The sequence below is a fragment of the Myxine glutinosa genome, chromosome 4 (assembly GCF_964187855.1).
Source record: "Myxine glutinosa chromosome 4, kmMyxGlut1.1, whole genome shotgun sequence".
Lineage (NCBI taxonomy): Eukaryota > Metazoa > Chordata > Myxini > Myxiniformes > Myxinidae > Myxine > Myxine glutinosa.
The window spans coordinates 130028239-130049073 of NC_136264.1; the positions used below are offsets into that span (position 1 = coordinate 130028239).

Genomic DNA, 20835 nt, shown 5'->3' on the forward strand with positions numbered 1-20835 from the left:
TCACATATGGTGAGCAAATGCTTTCTCAAGAAGTGAAAAATCCAAATGCAGAATTTAGAGCCAGACTGAATAAAAGTTGTCTGGGAATACTCCTTAAAGCCCCATCAGATATGTGACAAATTCTGGGGGTATTGTGACTTTATTGATACAATCATGAAATTTGGAGCAGCAATTTTCCAAGATGGCCAACAACTAGTTTTATTGCGATTAAGCTGATGGTGCATACTATGCATAGTTTCACCAACAATTGGTGTATTAGGCCAATATGGCTTAAAATGCTTACACAGATGTGAGAAATATGATCAAGCAATTAGAAATGTAATGTCTTGTAAGTTAATATATCGGTTAAGAGAAAGAGTTTTTTCCAAACTTCTAGTTTTTCCTTCCTGAGATGTTGCCTCTGTTTCCATCTTGTCCACCCCTCATTTTTCTCCTCCCTCTATTTTGTTACTAAACCTACTGTTGGAATGTTTCCTCTTCTCTTTCTTCTGCTCCCTTAGTTCTGTTACGTCCTGATCTGTTCTATGTCCTATCTCCCCCAAGCCCCTCAAATTTGTATACAAGCATAGGGGTGATACCCCTGGTACTCACCTGGTCGAATAAAGATAATACTGCACTGACTAAGGGTATTTTAAACCAATTTCAATGGTTGCTAGAAGACAGGGCAGCATGTAGAATCAAACTAACATAATCATAAGACTTTAAACAAACAAAGAAAAAAATACCTATTTTGGGGGGCAACCCTCTCTCCCCCAACGCCATATACCTCCTAAGGCCCCAATTTTCCTAATGCCTTGAACAAACATTGGTACGTCATAGGTGATTAAGGTTGTGGTGAAGTTTCATTGAAATTGCATGTGCAGTTTCTCAGAAGAAAGCAAATACCTATTTTGGTGGGCAACCCCCCCCCCGTAGACCTCCATAGGGGCAGATTTTTTTAATGCCGTGAACAAACTTTGGTACATCAGAGGTGGTGAAGGTTGTGGTCAAGTTTCATTGAAATTGTGTGTCTAGTTTCAGAGGAAAAAGCAAATTCCTATTTTGGGGGTCAAACCTGGATCCACTTTGACCCCCGGTAAACCCCCTTAGACCCAGATTTTTTAATGCCGTGAACAAACTTTCGTCACAACACAACAAATATCATTTGTGCCAAATTTGGTCGCAATCCCATCAGCAGTTTCGGAGAAAAGGTTTCAAGTGTTTACGGACGGACGAACTGACGGACTGACAACGCGCCATCGCATAAGCTCCCCTGAACTTCGTTCCAGGTGAGCTAAAAAAAAAAAGAGCAAACATCACTGTGCGATACTGAGCTTTTCATAAACATTTTGGTGTAGGTTTCTCGTTATGCTCCCAGATCCTTACACAGCTCTCTAAAAGTGATTTGATTTCTCAGGGTTGAAATGATATACAACATTATCATATAAAATGTTTCCATATTGACCTTTTTCCTCATTAACGAATTCCACCCACTTCATTCATGAATATTCACAAAATGTCATAGAATGTAATAAAGATGGGATAATTTACTAAACTGTTTAAATGAGGGTCCATGGCATTTTGACACCTGTTTTTTGGGTTGTTTTTTTAAATCTTACAATATCTCTCAATTTACATGCAAGACACTAATGTTACTGTGTATACTGTAATATTTGTATTCCTAGGTGTCAGCCATAGTACCATTTGCTTGGTGTCATTATACAAGGTGAGTCAAAATCCAGAAACATAGGGCTTGTATTGCAAAAAAAGTCATTCGTTCTTTGCAAAAAGACGTTCAAAAATACGTGTTCTTTGCAAAAAGACGTGCAAAAAGACGTGTTATTTGCAAAAAGGCGTGTTCTTTGCAAAAAGACGTGTTCTTTGCAAAAGACGTGTTCTTTGCAAAAAGACATCTGTTCTTTGCAAAAAAGACGTGCAAAAAGACGTGTGTTCTTTGCAAAAAGACATGCGTGCATTGTCAAACGATGTGCAAAAAGACGTGATGTTTGCAAAAAGACGTGTTGTTTGCAAAAAGACGTGCTCTTTGCAAAAAGACGTGTGTTCTTTGCAAAAAGACATGCGTTCATTGTCAAACGATGTGCAAAAAGACGTGATGTTTGCAAAAACACATGTGTTGTTTGCAGAAAGACGTGTTCTTTGCAAAAAGACGTGTTATTTGCAAAAAGACATGTGTTGTTTGCAAAAAGACGTTGTTTTTTTTTGTATACTGAATCGAGGCTCGTGAAAGAGCTGACATTTACTTCACAAACAAATCAACCAGACAAACAAAATATATAAAAAGAGGGAGTGGAAGACGAGAGAAGGGGAAGCACACAAACACTTGAGAGCACACAACATTTAAGAGCAGGGAGATGTGTGGGAGGGAGAGGGCTTGGGGGGAGGAGGCGTGGGAAGGGGGGGGGGGGGTGGGAGAAGTATAAAACACAAGGACACCAAGGACTTCCAGGACAGAAGTTGGTATTTCAAAAAAGTGGAATTGGGGTGAAATTAGCGGGGATAGAAAAGATGACTTCTTTCAAACAATGCACCATTTCTTTCAGAAAATTGTTGAAATTCAAAAAAAAAATGGTTTCCACAAATATACGTCTTTGGTTTGCAGTGGAACAAAACAAAAAAAGCTGAAGATATTCCTAAATCTTAGCTTATTCCACACAAAAATCCTAAAATGGCCCGGACAATATTATTAGCACGTTTTAGAAGTTGTTAGTAACAATTGGATTTCAAGCAGGTGATTCTCCTTTGCTTTGGAATTGAACTCACCTTTGGTGAGTTGCAGGTGCCTGCAATATAAGAATCACTCATTCAACCAGTTTGAATGGAGAAAAGGAGTCATTCTGCTGTTTTGTGTCACTGTGTGTACCGCAATGAGCATGGAGAAAAGAAAGAAAACCAGAGAATTGTCTGAGTAGGTCAGACACACGATTGTACCCAAGCATGGACAATCTCAAGGCTACAAGTCCGTGTTATTTGCAAAAAGACGTGTTCTTTGCAAAAAGACGTGTTCTCTTTGTAAAAAGACGTGTTCTTTGCAAAAAGACATGTGTTCTTTGTAAAAAGACGTGTTCTTTGCAAAAAGACATGCAACAGGACAAAGACATGTTTCCGGACTTTTGACTCATCCTGTATAATCATGCCAACTAAGTACATGAGATTCAGAAAAAAAAACCATGTGATCACTTTGATCTTATCCTATCACCTGCTACTAACATTGTTTGTCCTAGTTAGATGATTGCTTATTTAAACCATATTTTTGTTATCTGCATGCAGTGTTCCATGTTGCAGTACTGACCTTTAGCTGTTTGTGTGACAACGGACGAGGTGCAGAAGTTGGTGTATCCTCAGCAACCTGGGACGTGGTGGATTCCACTCAGTGTAACACAGAATGGGATAAATGTTTTCTTTTGTCAGGACACATCAGAAATAGTCCACTGTGCAGCTAATTAAAGACATGCTACAGAAGGGGCAGGTTACAATCGCATAGCTGACAACTTCATAGATTTCAGTAAGATTGATTGCTTGCCGAGAACAATACAGTTGTCACACCTGGATAATGGTGAGGGCTTGGAGGCAACATTCCATCAGCACAAGGCCAGATATCACAATTCATGCAGATTGCAGGTAAAAAAAAAAAAAAAAAACTACAATGGGCAAAGAGAAAACCATCTAGTGGAGATGTTTTCAAGAGTTACACTCGTAAGAGCATTGGAAAAGGTCCATCTTCTGCTGCCACATGTTTTATTTGTGGTGAATTGGCAGCTAGAGACTCATTCCATGAAGCATCAACATTTGAGCTTGATGTTCACGTCAGGCAGCGTGCACTGAAGTTGCAGGATAAGCTCCTCCTCGCAAAAGTAAGTGTTGTTGACTTGATTGCACAAGAGGTCAAGTACCATATCGAGTGGTTGGTCTCTCTGTACAACAGAGTACCTGAAACAAAGTCACCTGAAGAATCAGATGTCAATGCTATTACCTATGGAATCTCATTTGCTGGACTGGTGTCCTATATTAAAGAAACCCGTGTGGGCAATCTTGTGGGACCAGTTTTCAAAATGACAGACCTGGCAAATCTATACAGCAACAGACTGAAAGAACTTGGAATGAAAATTACTGGACGTGTTCACCCAACCAAGTTGAAGCATCAAATCCATGCTTACTTTCCTGACATGGTGGCACACAGGCAAGGCCATGGTGTGGTTGTGGAACTCATTAGCAACCAAGATGTTGCCTCTGTTCTAGAAATATATTGTGAGCATGTTGTGGACAGTGATGGTGTTCATCTCCCCAGAGCTGCAAAGATTGTCCATCGAGACATGTTCAAAATGAAAATGATATTCAGCGGCTCATTTCATATCCAGTATGAAGAGGAGCCGGTGCCAAAATCACTGTTGTTACTCACGGATACTGAATGGCCAAAGTAACAGGCAAGCAACCATCACAGTTGCTGATGTTCAACATTTTTGTACGCCACCAGGAGACAGCTTCTACTACAAGAGGTGTTTGGCACAGCCAAGACCCAGAAACACCACTGCTTCCGTATCTTGGAGTGATGGTCCACGCAAAGACTTGCAAGCATGACCTAGTGAACACTTTAAAACTGGGATTGTCCATCTCATATGACCATGTACTGAACATCTCCACTGATCTTGGAAACAGAATTTGTCAACACTGAGATGGACTATTGGTCTACCCTCCTCAACTTGGAGATGGAATCTTCACTACTGCTGCAGTGGACAATATATTCCTTAATCATAGCTCTACAAGTACACATGATACATTCCATGGAACTGCAATATCCCTGTTACACCTATGTCAAAGAGCGCCTTGTCAATCAAATAAAGCCCATCACTGATCCCATCAAGTGGAACACCCTCCCCCTCTTCAGTCGCCTTGCCGCCCCCAATCCCCCCCCCAAAACATCCTTCCCCTCTTCAGTCGCCCTCGTCCTCCCCCTAAGTCGCACTACCAAACGCAAGTCGAGAACCCCTTCCCCCTTCTCCCTTCTCCTCAAGTCCCCCAGCCAAATGCAAATTGAGAACCGCCCACCCCCTTCATCTCGAGTCTCTCCATCAAACAAGTTGACAATCTCCACCCCTTTCCCCCTCAAGTTCTCCCTGCAGGACCCTTTCAAACGCAAGTGAAGAACACACCCTTCCCCTCCACACTACCCCCTACCCGTCCTCTGCTTGCTCCCACCCCTGCCTCACTCTTGGTATTCCCATCAGAAAAGCAACGGATGGTATTTGCTAGCAAAGCGTCGTATTTTGAGAGAGACCTGCGGTGCGGCCCCCACGTTGTTCACACATCTTTTTACGACATGGTAGTGCTAAGTGAGCGACGAGGTATTACAATCGCAGTTCAGTAACCTGCGCTACCTCACGCTATGTACAGTGTTAATTCACGGGGAAAAAAATACCTGTAGGTGGCACGCACCGCCACTCTGCGAAAGACAACCAAAATACATTAGATTCTCCATTGTGATAACTGGTCGATGGAACAAAGTGCAATGTTCAGGCCCCACCCGCCTGTGGTACGGCTCCACGGTGTCGTGTGGTGCCTCAGTGTCATCCAGTCCACCCTTTGAAAATGGTGTGAATATGTTTTTTTTAAACACAAGATCGCATTGATTCACATTTTTGTGCGATCTGCTTTCATTATATTCTGATCTGCTCTGATCTGATCTGATATGCCCTCCCCACCCTCATCCTCTCTCCACCTCCCCCATCCTCTCTCAACTCCCCTCCCCACCCTTCTATCTCTCTCTCCCTCTCTCTCCCTCTCGTACCCCCCTCTCTCTCCCACCTCTTTCTCTCTCCTCCTTCTCTTCGTATTGCAGTCAGCGAAGCAACGGGTGGTATTTGCTAGTAACACATATAAGACAAAAGGGATCATGTGCATGAACAAATTCCACCAATAAATGAGTAAAATGAGCGATTAATTTAATTGGATATTGATATGGCAGTGGAATGATCGATCACATGAACTTGTGTTTCAAAGAGCACATTCAATAAGATAGAATGCAAAAATGAAATATCAGTGCATAGAATGAACAAACCCAGTGTGTAAATGATCACAAAGGCTGACAAATCATGAATCAATATTGCAAATTTAACTTGAAGTAATCTTCAAATATTTAAAGGTTAATTATTTTCACCATTTATAAGCAAAGAAAAAGACTAAAGTATTTAAATTCGAGCAAAAAGTATTCCGAATACATAAAGAAAAAAAACCTACAACAATGGTTTAATTTACAATTAATTCGTCTAAACATCTTCGGCAAGCAAAAACATTGCACTTATAAAGATAATAAAAATGGATGCAAACACCCGTTATGTCCAGAGATAATTTAAAGTGCCAAACATGGTTGAGAGAACATTTCATTTGTGGTTACAGTTTAAGACTACATCCGGGCCATTTTCCGAGATGAGCAGTGGCTGAGGCTCAGTAACAACTTTGGTTTCAGCAATTCCTTGGCTTTCACAAAATACTGGCTTCTAAGAGTCAAAGGTTTGTGCAGCCATCGGGTAGATCAAGCCATTCTAATAAGAACACAGGGAATGGGTGAAGCTGACATGTACAAATTATGTGGACTCGAGACAGAAGTATGTATATGTATCAAGAATGACCTTACAGTGAGCAAAGACACTGCAATATCAGCAGAAACCTCGTGGCTTCTCCATAGCAAATTGCACACAGGAGGGTTATTTTCAGGAGGCCTTTTCACTGCAAGCCACAGAAAGTGTTGGTACCAGTGGGGAGCAAGGGAGAGCCTGTCCTGCAGTTAAATGCGGTGGAAAAGGCTGGCGTGTGGGCCAGTGTCCCATTTACGCGGTGCCTGGCAGGATTGTGGCCATCACCCCGCAAAGCTTGCAGGCACATGGAGCACTGGGACTGTGGAATAAGAGCGGTGAGGAAAGATACGATCAGGTAATGAGCTTCCCTTGGTTTAACTTCAAGCTGTGTAGCTGTGCCCTGCTGTGGGCACCCATGATTAACCTTCATTGATACAGCTTAATGAAACCACACTTTTGCTGGACTGTGCAACATCCCAGGTGTTCTCGAATAGGTTATCCCTGTTGGCCTCAATTAAGGCGATGTATTAACGTGGAAAGTGCAAGGCCGCCACTTTTGTTGTGTGACATCATCAGAGGATGGAACATTTACTGCTTTTTGAGGATACAATCATAAATTATTTGGTTTGTTGAAAGAAATGGCCAAGCCACCAGTCTTTGAATCCATACAACATTAATTTCAATTCGGCGTCATGGTGGTGTCCAGGAAAGCTAAAAAAAAAAAATTATATCACACCTCTGTCGGAAAGAAGCCGTTCAGTTTGGCATTTTAAATATGAAATAGGCAAAGCCTAGAAACAAACTAAACCATTAGAATTACCCTTTAGAATTACACTTTAGAATTACCCTTTAGAATTACCCCTCACAATTACCCTTTAGAATTACCCTTTAGAATTACCCTTTAGAATTACCCTTTAGAATTACCCCTCACAATTACCCTTTAGAATTACCCTTTAGAATTACCCTTTAGAATTACCCTTTAGAATTACCCTTTAGAATTACACTTTAAAATTACCCCTCACAATTACCCTTTAGAATTACCCTTTAGAATTACACTTTAGAATTACCCTTTAAAATTACCCCTCACAATTACCCTTTAGAATTACCCCTCACAATTACCCTTTAGAATTACCCTTTAGAATTACCCCTCACAATTACCCTTTAGAATTACCCTTTAGAATTACCCTTTAGAATTACCCTTTAAAATTACCCCTCACAATTACCCTTTAGAATTACCCCTCACAATTACCCTTTAGAATTACCCTTTAGAATTACCCCTCACAATTACACTTTAGAATTACCCTTTAGAATTACCCCTCACAATTACCCTTTAGAATTACCCTTTAGAATTACCCTTTAGAATTACACTTTAAAATTACCCTTTAGAATTACACTTTAGAATTACACTTTAGAATTACTCTTTAGAATTACCCTTTAGAATTACCCTTTAGAATTACCCTTTAGAATTACCCTTTAGAATTACCCTTTAGAATTACACTTTAGAATTACCCTTTAGAATTACCCTTTAGAATTACCCTTTAGAATTACCCTTTAGAATTACCCTTTAGAATTACCCTTTAGAATTACCCTTTAGAATTACACTTTAGAATTACCCTTTAGAATTACCCTTTAGAATTACCCTTTAGAATTACCCTTTAGAATTACCCTTTAGAATTACACTTTAGAATTACCCTTTAGAATTACACTTTAGAATTACCCTTTAGAATTACCCTTTAGAATTACTCTTTAGAATTACACTTTAGAATTACACTTTAGAATTACACTTTAGAATTACTCTTTAGAATTACACTTTAGAATTACACTTTAGAATTACACTTTAGAATTACTCTTTAGAATTACTCTTTAGAATTACTCTTTAGAATTACACTTTAGAATTACACTTTAGAATTACACTTTAGAATTACACTTTAGAATTACACTTTAGAATTACACTTTAGAATTACTCTTTAGAATTACTCTTTAGAATTACCCTTTAGAATTACACTTTAGAATTACACTTTAGAATTACACTTTAGAATTACTCTTTAGAATTACTCTTTAGAATTACACTTTAGAATTACACTTTAGAATTACACTTTAGAATTACTCTTTAGAATTACTCTTTAGAATTACCCTTTAGAATTACTCTTTAGAATTACCCTTTAGAATTACTCTTTAGAATTACACTTTAGAATTACTCTTTAGAATTACTCTTTAGAATTACCCTTTAGAATTACCCTTTAGAATTACCCTTTAGAATTACCCTTTAGAATTACCCTTTAGAATTACACTTTAGAATTACACTTTAGAATTACTCTTTAGAATTACTCTTTAGAATTACCCTTTAGAATTACCCTTTAGAATTACACTTTAGAATTACCCTTTAGAATTACCCTTTAGAATTACCCTTTAGAATTACCCTTTAGAATTACCCTTTAGAATTACACTTTAGAATTACTCTTTAGAATTACTCTTTAGAATTACCCTTTAGAATTACACTTTAGAATTACTCTTTAGAATTACCCTTTAGAATTACCCTTTAGAATTACCCTTTAGAATTACCCTTTAGAATTACACTTTAGAATTACTCTTTAGAATTACCCTTTAGAATTACCCTTTAGAATTACACTTTAGAATTACCCTTTAGAATTACACTTTAGAATTACACTTTAGAATTACACTTTAGAATTACCCTTTAGAATTACCCTTTAGAATTACCCTTTAGAATTACCCCTCACAATTACACTTTAGAATTACCCTTTAGAATTACCCTTTAGAATTACCCTTTAGAATTACCCTTTAGAATTACACTTTAGAATTACACTTTAGAATTACCCTTTAGAATTACCCTTTAGAATTACCCCTCACAATTACACTTTAGAATTACCCTTTAGAATTACCCTTTAGAATTACCCCTCACAATTACACTTTAGAATTACCCTTTAGAATTACCCCTCACAATTACCCTTTAGAATTACCCTTTAGAATTACCCTTTAGAATTACACTTTAAAATTACCCTTTAGAATTACACTTTAGAATTACACTTTAGAATTACTCTTTAGAATTACCCTTTAGAATTACCCTTTAGAATTACCCTTTAGAATTACCCTTTAGAATTACCCTTTAGAATTACACTTTAGAATTACCCTTTAGAATTACCCTTTAGAATTACCCTTTAGAATTACCCTTTAGAATTACCCTTTAGAATTACCCTTTAGAATTACCCTTTAGAATTACACTTTAGAATTACCCTTTAGAATTACCCTTTAGAATTACCCTTTAGAATTACCCTTTAGAATTACCCTTTAGAATTACACTTTAGAATTACCCTTTAGAATTACACTTTAGAATTACCCTTTAGAATTACCCTTTAGAATTACTCTTTAGAATTACACTTTAGAATTACACTTTAGAATTACACTTTAGAATTACTCTTTAGAATTACACTTTAGAATTACACTTTAGAATTACACTTTAGAATTACTCTTTAGAATTACTCTTTAGAATTACTCTTTAGAATTACACTTTAGAATTACACTTTAGAATTACACTTTAGAATTACACTTTAGAATTACACTTTAGAATTACACTTTAGAATTACTCTTTAGAATTACTCTTTAGAATTACCCTTTAGAATTACACTTTAGAATTACACTTTAGAATTACACTTTAGAATTACTCTTTAGAATTACTCTTTAGAATTACTCTTTAGAATTACTCTTTAGAATTACCCTTTAGAATTACTCTTTAGAATTACCCTTTAGAATTACTCTTTAGAATTACACTTTAGAATTACTCTTTAGAATTACTCTTTAGAATTACCCTTTAGAATTACCCTTTAGAATTACCCTTTAGAATTACCCTTTAGAATTACCCTTTAGAATTACACTTTAGAATTACACTTTAGAATTACTCTTTAGAATTACTCTTTAGAATTACCCTTTAGAATTACCCTTTAGAATTACACTTTAGAATTACCCTTTAGAATTACCCTTTAGAATTACCCTTTAGAATTACCCTTTAGAATTACCCTTTAGAATTACACTTTAGAATTACTCTTTAGAATTACTCTTTAGAATTACCCTTTAGAATTACACTTTAGAATTACTCTTTAGAATTACCCTTTAGAATTACCCTTTAGAATTACCCTTTAGAATTACCCTTTAGAATTACACTTTAGAATTACTCTTTAGAATTACCCTTTAGAATTACCCTTTAGAATTACACTTTAGAATTACCCTTTAGAATTACACTTTAGAATTACACTTTAGAATTACACTTTAGAATTACCCTTTAGAATTACCCTTTAGAATTACTCTTTAGAATTACACTTTAGAATTACTCTTTAAAATTACACTTTAGAATTACACTTTAGAATTACCCTTTAGAATTACTCTTTAGAATTACTCTTTAGAATTACACTTTAGAATTACCCTTTAGAATTACACTTTAGAATTACACTTTAGAATTACCCTTTAGAATTACCCTTTAGAATTACACTTTAGAATTACACTTTAGAATTACACTTTAGAATTACCCTTTAGAATTACACTTTAGAATTACTCTTTAGAATTACCCTTTAGAATTACTCTTTAGAATTACACTTTAGAATTACACTTTAGAATTACCCTTTAGAATTACCCTTTAGAATTACCCTTTAGAATTACCCTTTAGAATTACCCTTTAGAATTACACTTTAGAATTACACTTTAGAATTACTCTTTAGAATTACACTTTAGAATTACACTTTAGAATTACCCTTTAGAATTACCCTTTAGAATTACCCTTTAGAATTACACTTTAGAATTACTCTTTAGAATTACTCTTTAGAATTACACTCTAGAATTACCCTTTAGAATTACCCTTTAGAATTACCCTTTAAAATTACCCTTTAGAATTACACTTTAGAATTACTCTTTAGAATTACACTCTAGAATTACCCTTTCGAATTACCCTTTAGAATTACCCTTTAAAATTACACTCTAGAATTACCCTTTAGAATTACACTTTAGAATTACTCTTTAGAATTACACTCTAGAATTACCCTTTAGAATTACCCTTTAGAATTACCCTTTAAAATTACCCTTTAGAATTACACTTTAGAATTACTCTTTAGAATTACACTCTAGAATTACCCTTTCGAATTACCCTTTAGAATTACCCTTTAAAATTACCCTTTAGAATTACCCTTTAGAATTACTCTTTAGAATTACCCTTTAGAATTACCCTTTAGAATTACCCTTTAGAATTACCCTTTAGAATTACACTTTAAAATTACCCTTTAGAATTACACTTTAGAATTACCCTTTAGAATTACCCTTTAGAATTACCCTTTGGAATTACACTTTAGAATTACCCTTTAGAATTACCCTTTAGAATTACCCTTTAAAATTACCCTTTAGAATTACACTTTAGAATTACCCTTTAAAATTACCCCTCACAATTACCCTTTAGAATTACACTTCAGAATTACCCTTTAGAATTACCCTTTAGAATTACACTTCAGAATTACCCTTTAGAATTACCCTTTAGAATTACCCTTTAGAATTACCCTTTAGAATTACACTTTAGAATTACCCTTTAGAATTACACTTTAGAATTACCCTTTAGAATTACCCTTTAGAATTACCCTTTAGAATTACCCTTTAGAATTACACTTTAGAATTACCCTTTAAAATTACCCTTTAGAATTACCCTTTAGAATTACCCTTTAGAATTACACTTTAGAATTACCCTTTAGAATTACACTTTAGATTTACCCTTTAAAATTACCCTTTAGAATTACACTTAACAACCCTCTAGAATTACACTTTACAACCCTCGAGAATTACACTTTACAACCCATTAAAATTAAACAAGGTGGGTTATAAAGGATCTTCTTAATTTTTGACAGATGGATGCACAGATGGAAGGAAGGCTAAATATTGAAGCGGCTTCACCACTTTCACTGTGAATATTAATCTGTCTGAAATCTTAGCAACTGTGTGCTTGGATTCTCAAAGGATTAATTCAGTGTTAACGATGTGCACTGGTATCTTGCAAATAATCTAAGGGACCAACCATAACCAAAGGTGCCAGGTTGCACCAAAAGCTTTGTGGAGCTTTTACACTTACAGAAGCATTGTGGACTGTTTATGCTCAAAACTAGAATGGAAGACGAGTCTTGATCGTGAGGACTGGTGTCGTTCTGTGTTGGTGGACAGATAGAACAATGGATGGAATCAACAGGACATCGATTGCGGTATGCTAATTACTACGGTGGGAAGCAAAGAGAAGCTGACGTTTCGGGTATTAACTCTTCGTTTCGGATATTAACGCTTCGTTTCTGGTATTAAACATTCGTTTTGGGTATTAACCCTTCGTTTTGGGTATTAACCCTTCGTTTCGGGTATTAACCCTTCGTTTCTGGTATTAACTATTCGTTTTGGGTATTAACCCTTCATTTTGGGTATTAACCCTTCGTTTCAGATATTAACCCATTGTTTCGGGTATCAACCCTTCGTTTCAGGTATTAACCCTTCGTTTCGGGTATTAACCCTTCGTTTTGGGTATTAACCCTTCGTTTTGGGTATTAACCCTTCGTTTCGGGTATTAACCCTTCGTGTCGGGTATTAACTCTTCGGTTCGGGTATTAACCCTTCGTTTTGGGTATTAACCTTTCGTTTTGGGTATTAAACCTTCGTTTCTGGTATTAACCCTTCGTTTCAGATATTAACCCTTCGTTTCGGGTATTAACCCTTCGTTTCGGGTATTAACTCTTCTTTTTGGGTATTAACCCTTCGTTTCTGGTATTAACCATTCGTTTTGGGTATTAACACTTCGTTTTGGGTATTAACCCTTCGTTTCGGGTATTAACCCTTCGTTTTGGGTATTAACCCTTCGTTTCAGATATTAACCCATTGTTTCGGGTATCAACCCTTCATTTCAGGTACTAACCCTTCGTTTCGGGTATTAACCCTTCGTTTTGGGTATTAACCCTTCGTTTTGGGTATTAACCCTTCGTTTCGGGTATTAACCCTTCGTGTCGGGTATTAACTCTTCGTTTCGGGTATTAACCCTTCGTTTTGGGTGTTAAGCGTTCGTTCCGGGTATTAACCCTTCGTTTCGGGTATTAACCTTTCGTTTTGGGTATTAAACCTTCATTTCTGGTATTAACCCTTCGTTTCAGATATTAACCCTTCGTTTCGGGTATTAACCCTTCGTTTCGGGTATTAACTCTTCTTTTTGGGTATTAACCCTTCGTTTCGGGTATTAACCCTTCGTTTCGGGTATTAACCCTTCGTTTCGGGTATTAACCCTTCGTTTTGGGTGTTAAGCGTTCGTTCCGGGTATTAACCCTTCGTTTCGGATATTAACGCTTCGTTTCGGGTACTAACCTTTCGTTTCGGGTATTAAACATTCGTTTCGGGTATTAACCCTTCGTTTCGGATATTAACCTTTCGTTTCGGGTATTAACCCTTCGTTTCGGGTATTAACCCTTCGTTTCAGGTATTAACCCTTCGTTTCGGGTATTAACCTTTCGTTTCGGGTATTAACCCATTGTTTCGAGTATTAACCCTTCGTTTCAGGTATTAACCCTTCGTTTCGGGTATTAACCTTTCGTTTCGGGTATTAACCCTTCGTTTCGGGTATTAACCCTTCGTTTCAGGTATTAACCCTTCGTTTCGGGTATTAACCTTTCGTTTCGGGTATTAACCCATTGTTTCGAGTATTAACCCTTCGTTTCAGGTATTAACCCTTCGTTTCGGGTATTAACCTTTCGTTTCGGGTATTAACCCATTGTTTCGAGTATTACCCCTTCGTTTCGGGTATTATCCCTTTGTTTCGGGTACTAACCCTTCGTTTCGGGTATTAACCCTTCGTTTCGGATATTAACGTTTCGTTTCGGATATTGACGCTTCGTTATGTCTGTTACACCCTCGCTAAATGGACAGAAGGGGTACATGCCTGAAAACATCAGCTTCTCCTTGATTTCCATGGTGGTTCGCATCCGTCAATCAACGTTCTGTTGATCCCATGCATTGCTAAACACCAAACTACCTAAGCAAATCCTCCGAGGAGTCGACTTATCCCATTTCTTAACTTTCCCCATGCATGCCGACAAAAGGCAACCTTTATATACAGTATTTGTGGGATAATGAACCCACAAAGGTCCTGACACAGTTGTAAAGATGCCATAATTAACTTTCAGATAGATCCCAGTAAGCACCAAAGTCAATAACATGAACATCATTGCAAATAATTAGTTTTGATTTAGTGCAAAGTAAATGAGATTAATCCATCCACAAAGGCCTTCATCGATATCAGTTATGTCATCGGAGTCACGAGTCACCTGAATGGCACTTTGCCACAAATTTACCTTGCACATGATTCATTGTTGCAAATAAAACAATCACTCTCTGATGTAAGGTTTGCATTGCGTTGCAAATAAAAAGTGACGAAATTGTTCGAGCTTACGCAAGTTACCGAACACGTTTGGGTCTAAAACTTAACATCATACATTAGGATTATTGAGGACTAGCAGAGGTACCTGGCATTGTCCTTGAGCTGTTCTAATCATGTTGGCATTTTTAAGAAAAGACTTTTTTCTGTTTGTTTTTTTTGTTTTTTGCAAATCTTGGTTTAAACGAATTTCATTTCTCAGCTTGAACCATTTAGACCCTTTAGAATCTCTGAAGAATCTCTGACGAACCCTTTAGATTTCTGATGAAGATCTAATGCCATAAATGGGCTGCAATGTCCAGGTAATGCGACAATGGGCTGCAATGTCCAGGTAATGTGACAATGGGCTGCAATGTCCAGGTAATGTGACAATGGACTGCAATGTCCAGGTAATGTGACAATGGGCTGCAACGTCCAGGTAATGCAACAATGGGCTGCAACGTCCAGGTAATGCGACAATGGACTGCAATGTCCAGGTAATGCGACAACGGGCTGCAATGTCCAGGTAATGCGACAATGGACTGCAATGTCCAGGTAATGCGACAATGGGCTGCAATGTCCAGGTAATGCGACAATGGACTGCAATGTCCAGGTAATGCGACAATGGACTGCAATGTCCAGGTAATGTGACAATGGACTGCAATGTCCAGTTAATGCGCCAATGGACTGCAATGTCCAGGTAATGCGACAATGGACTGCAATGTCCAGGTAATGCGACAATGGGCTGCAATGGCCAGGTAATGCGACAATGGGCTGCAATTTCCAGGTAATGCGAAAATGGGCTGCAATGTCCAGGTAATGCGACAATGGGCTGCAATGTCCAGGTAATGTGACAATGGACTGCAATGTCCAGGTAATGCGACAATGGGCTGCAATGTCCAGGTAATGCGACAATGGGCTGCAATGTCCAGGTAATGCGACAATGGACTGCAATGTCCAGGTAATGTGACAATGGACTGCAATGTCCAGGTAATGCGACAATGGGCTGCAACGTCCAGGTAATGCGACAATGGGCTGCAATGGCCAGGTAATGCGACAATGGCTGCAATGTCCAGGTAATGCGACAATGGGCTGCAATGTCCAGGTAATGCGACAATGGCCTGCAATGTCCAGGTAATGTGACAATGGGCTGCAATGTCCAGGTAATGCGACAATGGCCTGCAATGTCCAGGTAATGCGACAATGGCCTGCAATGTCCAGGTAATGCGACAATGGGCTGCAATGTCCAGGTAATGCGACAATGGCCTGCAATGTCCAGGTAATGCGACAATGGGCTGCAATGGCCAGGTAATGCGACTTATAATGGTTGCTCAAGAACCATCTTCCTTGAAAACGGTAAAGCTCCACTAGATTTTCTACACGAGTGAATCAAATTGATTCCCAGTTACGAAATACATCTCGTTTTAAGTTATAGCAACATGAGTAAGGGAAGTGTTAAGCATAATAAACATGATGATAAATCAGTGATAATTTTCTAATAATGTTTTTGCATTAAGAACTAGAATGGCACTTGTAGACCGCACACCTCCGCCAGGCTGAACAGTTTGTTTTGTATCTCACTGATAGGCCAGATCTGAATTCGGACCTGAACCAAAATCTAATCGGCTTGTTCTTGTCACCTATCCTACTCATCCACCAAGTTTAGAAATAACTCGTCCATAAATTTTTGAAATATCATGTTATTTATCACTTTTCGCCCGATCTGTCAATGGTAACGAATCACTTCAAAAATTAAATAATTCTCATATCCGAATCCATATTTAGATCTTCACCAAAATCGAATCGATTAGTCCTTGTAACACACCCAACCTCTCCACCAAGTTTTGTCCAAATCGGTCGATAACTATTTGAGATATCCTGCTATGTATCGGTTTAAGCCCAAACAAGCAATGGTGAAGAATCACTTGGAAATTAAATAATTCCAGTGTGCGAATCCATATTCAGATCTTCACCAAAATCGAATCGATTAGTCCTTGTCATAAGCCCAACGTCTCCACCACGTCTCATCCAAATCCGTCCTCAACCTTTTGAGATATCCTGCTATTCAGTATATCATTTTTGGCCATATCTCCCAATGGTGAAGAATCACTTAAAATTTTCTAGTAGCCGGATCCGAATCCGGATCTTCACCAAAATCTAATCATTTCGTCCTTGTCACATACACTACCTCTCTGCCAAATGCTGTTTGAATCTGTCCACAACTTGTTGAGATATATTGTTCACAAACAAACAGACAGACAGGGGTGAAAACATAACCTCCATCCACCTTCGGTGGCGGAGGTAACAAAGACAAACGATATTGCGATAAATCAAATTAGAGTTTATTCGTATAGACATACCTGCAAGTAGGAGATGAAGAAAAGCTGTTCCTTTGGGAATCCGAGAACAGGCAGGAAATTAACCTCTCGCATGGACCGCATCATATTCGTGTAAGCCTTTCAAAAGGAAAACACACGTTTAGGAATGAAAGGACAATTTCAGCAACATTCTTCATCAACAAAATTGTCAGCACTTGTTAAGCATGAATTAGCATTTTCTAAGTGAAAGATTTGACTACACATTACAATTTTCTATTCATACACAGACCATTGCTTACATTGTAGGTAACCTGCAGCGTGATGCTTCCAATAATGATGTCTTCCTTTGACACCTCTCCGTGGCTGAACACCTTCTTATTTGGGAGCTTCAGACACTCTTCTGGCACCCCACTCGACACGTCTGAAATAAAACATCAATCAACTCAATAACTGACCTCATAAATAAATGTTATAAAAAAAAAAAAATGGACATCAACTCAAGAACGGATTGTTATAATAAAGATGATGTTGTAATATGTTTTAATAAAGATCGCAATATTGATGGATTCATGCCTCCAATAGCAGCATTAGTAATGAACCGTGGACACGTCATGAATACAGAATGGATGTGAAACAATAAGAGCAGTAGATCAGTGTTATAAATGACAAGTATCCATTCTGTCAGGCCCATCTATAGCGGCTGCAGGGAATAGGAGTTACTCAATCAATACACATGGGAAAAGGTTAAGCAGGCCTACAATATAGTGCTGTTTGAGAAAAAAAAAGAAAGAATCAACTTCAACTTTTCCTTCAAAAATAAATTAAAGAAGTTTCTTTCAAAAACAAATAAATGATTTTGACACAGGCTGTATTTTGCATTCATCACCAGACCAAGGCTATTTTGTATACCTCGTCAAGGTTTGGAGAAGGTAACAATATCGTTGCATACTTCCATTGGGCAGACTGTGTTGCTATGACCCATAGAAGACCTAGTGAAGCCCCAATATGGCAAATTATTGGGACGAACGATGGTGGGATATCCTACCATACAATTGGATGTCAACGTGGCTTCCATCGCACTCGCAGATTGGTCCGCAAATATCAACAAGCTAATGATGTTACAGGCAGGCTTCAATCTTGGTGACGAAGAGTGACCTCTAACAGAGAAAATGCAGCTCCAATCAGGCCGAGACATATTCCTTTTGTCGCAAACACTGTCGCAGCATAAATGACATCGGAGGTTATCCATGAGGACTGTCCGTAACTGACCTCGTGCTGCAGGTTACAAAGCCAGCAGACGGACAAGATGCCTTCTTCTCACCTCCGAATACAAAACAAACCGCTTGGCATGGTGCCAGGCAAGTTAACTCTGGAACCTCGCATCCCAGAGGAAGATTCATTGGTCTGAGGAGAGCCAATTTCTCCTGCAGTCGATTGATCATAGAACTCACATTTGGTGGCAATCTAACACGGCCTGTATACGCCCAAGCACGTTGTAGAGTCAATCCCATTGGCTGGTAGATCCATCATGATGTGGGGCTACCTGTTATAATTATAAACGTGACCTTGTCACCGTATAAGGTAACCTGACAGGCGAAAAGTATACCGAGGGGACTAACCCTACTAACTACTCACAGCCGTGTGCTGCATATGAAAGAAGAGGAAGTAGGACATTCTTTGGCATCGATTTAAGAAAAGTATTGACTGGACTTGAGCCCTATGTCAAAGGATGTGTGGCCAGAAGCCGCATTCTAAAGTCATTGTGTTATTTATTTTGGTGTAAAAACTTTTCCATTCTAGACATCCTCATTTTGTGATTTAAAAATAGGGGCAATACACCTGTGCACTCACCTAGTAGAGCCCCCCCCCCCCCCCGTATACCTCCTCAGACCCCAATTTTTTAAATGCCGCGAACAAACTTTGGTGGAACACGGGTGATTAAGGTTGTGGTTAAGTTTCATCAGAATTGTGTGTGTAGTTTCTGAGAAGAAAGCAAATAGCTGTTCTGGGGGGCAACCCCCCCCCCCCCATAGACTGCCTTAGACCCTGATTTTTTTTAATGCCGTGAACAAACTTTGGTACATCACGGGTGGTGAAGGTTGTGGCCGAGTTTCATCGAATGAATGTGTGTAGTTTCTGAGGATAAAGCAAATTCCTATTTTGGGGGGTCAAACCTGGATCCAATTTGACCCTCTTAAGTCCCGATTTTTTTAATGCCCTGAACAAACTTGAGTCACAACATACCAAATATAATTTGTGCCAAGTTTGGTCACAATCCGATCAGCGGTTTTGGAGAAGAAATTGCAAGTGTTTACGGGCTGACAGACTGACGACACGCCATCGCATAAGCTCCCCAGAACTATGTTCCAGGTGAGCTAAAAATGAAGAAAAGCTCCGAATTTGTCTCAAGTCATTTGTCGAACATGCATACTTTACCAACATATTCAATTCGATTATTTCGATTATATTTGAAAATATACCAAACATGTAGTCTGGGGACTACAAATAGTCAGTGTGCAGTGAAATATAAAATAAACAATTAAAATCAAACAATAAAATAACAAAATTCATAATAATAATGATGATTATCATCACAATCATAGAAACAAGCAAATAATACAAAATATAAATTCCATTTCATGACAGGAAGGACTGGTTGAGAAGAGTGATGGAAATGAATGTAGAAGGAAGTAGAGGACGGGGAGACCGAGAAAGACTTGGCTAAAGATGGTGGAAGAAGAAATGCGGGCAAGGGGGTTAACAAGGAGAGATGCAGAAAATAGGGCAAAATGGAGAAGATTGTCATGGGGACCGCAAGGCTAACCCCCGCTCTAGCAGGGAAAATGGCCTTAAAATGCCTGTTGTTGTTGTTGTTGTTGACAATAATGGGATTGGCAGCAGATATTCGCTCTTGTCCACTTCTCATGCCCGTTTAAAAAAAGGAATAGCCTTCCTCGGCCTAAGTCAAGCCACGCGAAACCCGTGTGAAGCGTCGCCTCCTCAGTCTCAGTCCAACCACGGTAAAGCACCAACAGCAGCGAGAACAGCTCTCCAGCAAGAGATGGAGGAAACCAGCCACCATTGCCATCTATTTGAGACTCTCGGTCTCTAGGTAGCAGCTTTCTGGGCACTCTCTGTGCATAGCGTAACGCCGAACACGAATGAGGTGACCACATGACCCCAGTTGACATCTTCAGCGAACAGCTCAGTCAGCAGACTCACCAAGCGACCTCAAAGCCAGAACCAACACTGAAGTGTCAGTAAACACCATCCAACTCCATGAACACCAGGAGCAGCCATGTTGACACTCATGCAGATAGCACCTCCAAGGTTTAGAGAAAGTATGACACTCTACTCTGGACATGCTGCTCTACTCCTGGACACTCTACTCTGGACATGCTGCTTCTGCTTTCTCAACAATGGATGGAGGTCCTCAATGCCAAACAGGAAATTAGAGCAGTCTCCCTTGACATATCACGTGCCTTCGATATGGTCTGGCACCCCGCTCTGCTCACCAAACTCTCCT

General features: G+C 38.6%; 1 protein-coding gene across 2 annotated transcripts in view; it reads right to left on the reverse strand.

Moving 5' to 3' along the window:
* Positions 1–5919: 5919 nt before the first annotated feature.
* Positions 5920–20835, reverse strand: part of LOC137425204 (endothelin-converting enzyme 2-like) — a 150956-nt gene continuing 136040 nt past the window's right edge. For both annotated transcript variants that reach the window (XM_068113386.2, XM_078776402.1), the window contains exons 16-18: positions 17609–17730; positions 17352–17447; positions 5920–6888 (exon numbers count right to left, since the gene is read on the reverse strand). In XM_068113386.2, the coding sequence (XP_067969487.2) occupies positions 6718–6888; positions 17352–17447; positions 17609–17730 (389 nt within the window). In that variant the 3' untranslated portion in view covers positions 5920–6717. The remainder of the gene's footprint in view (positions 6889–17351; positions 17448–17608; positions 17731–20835) is intronic.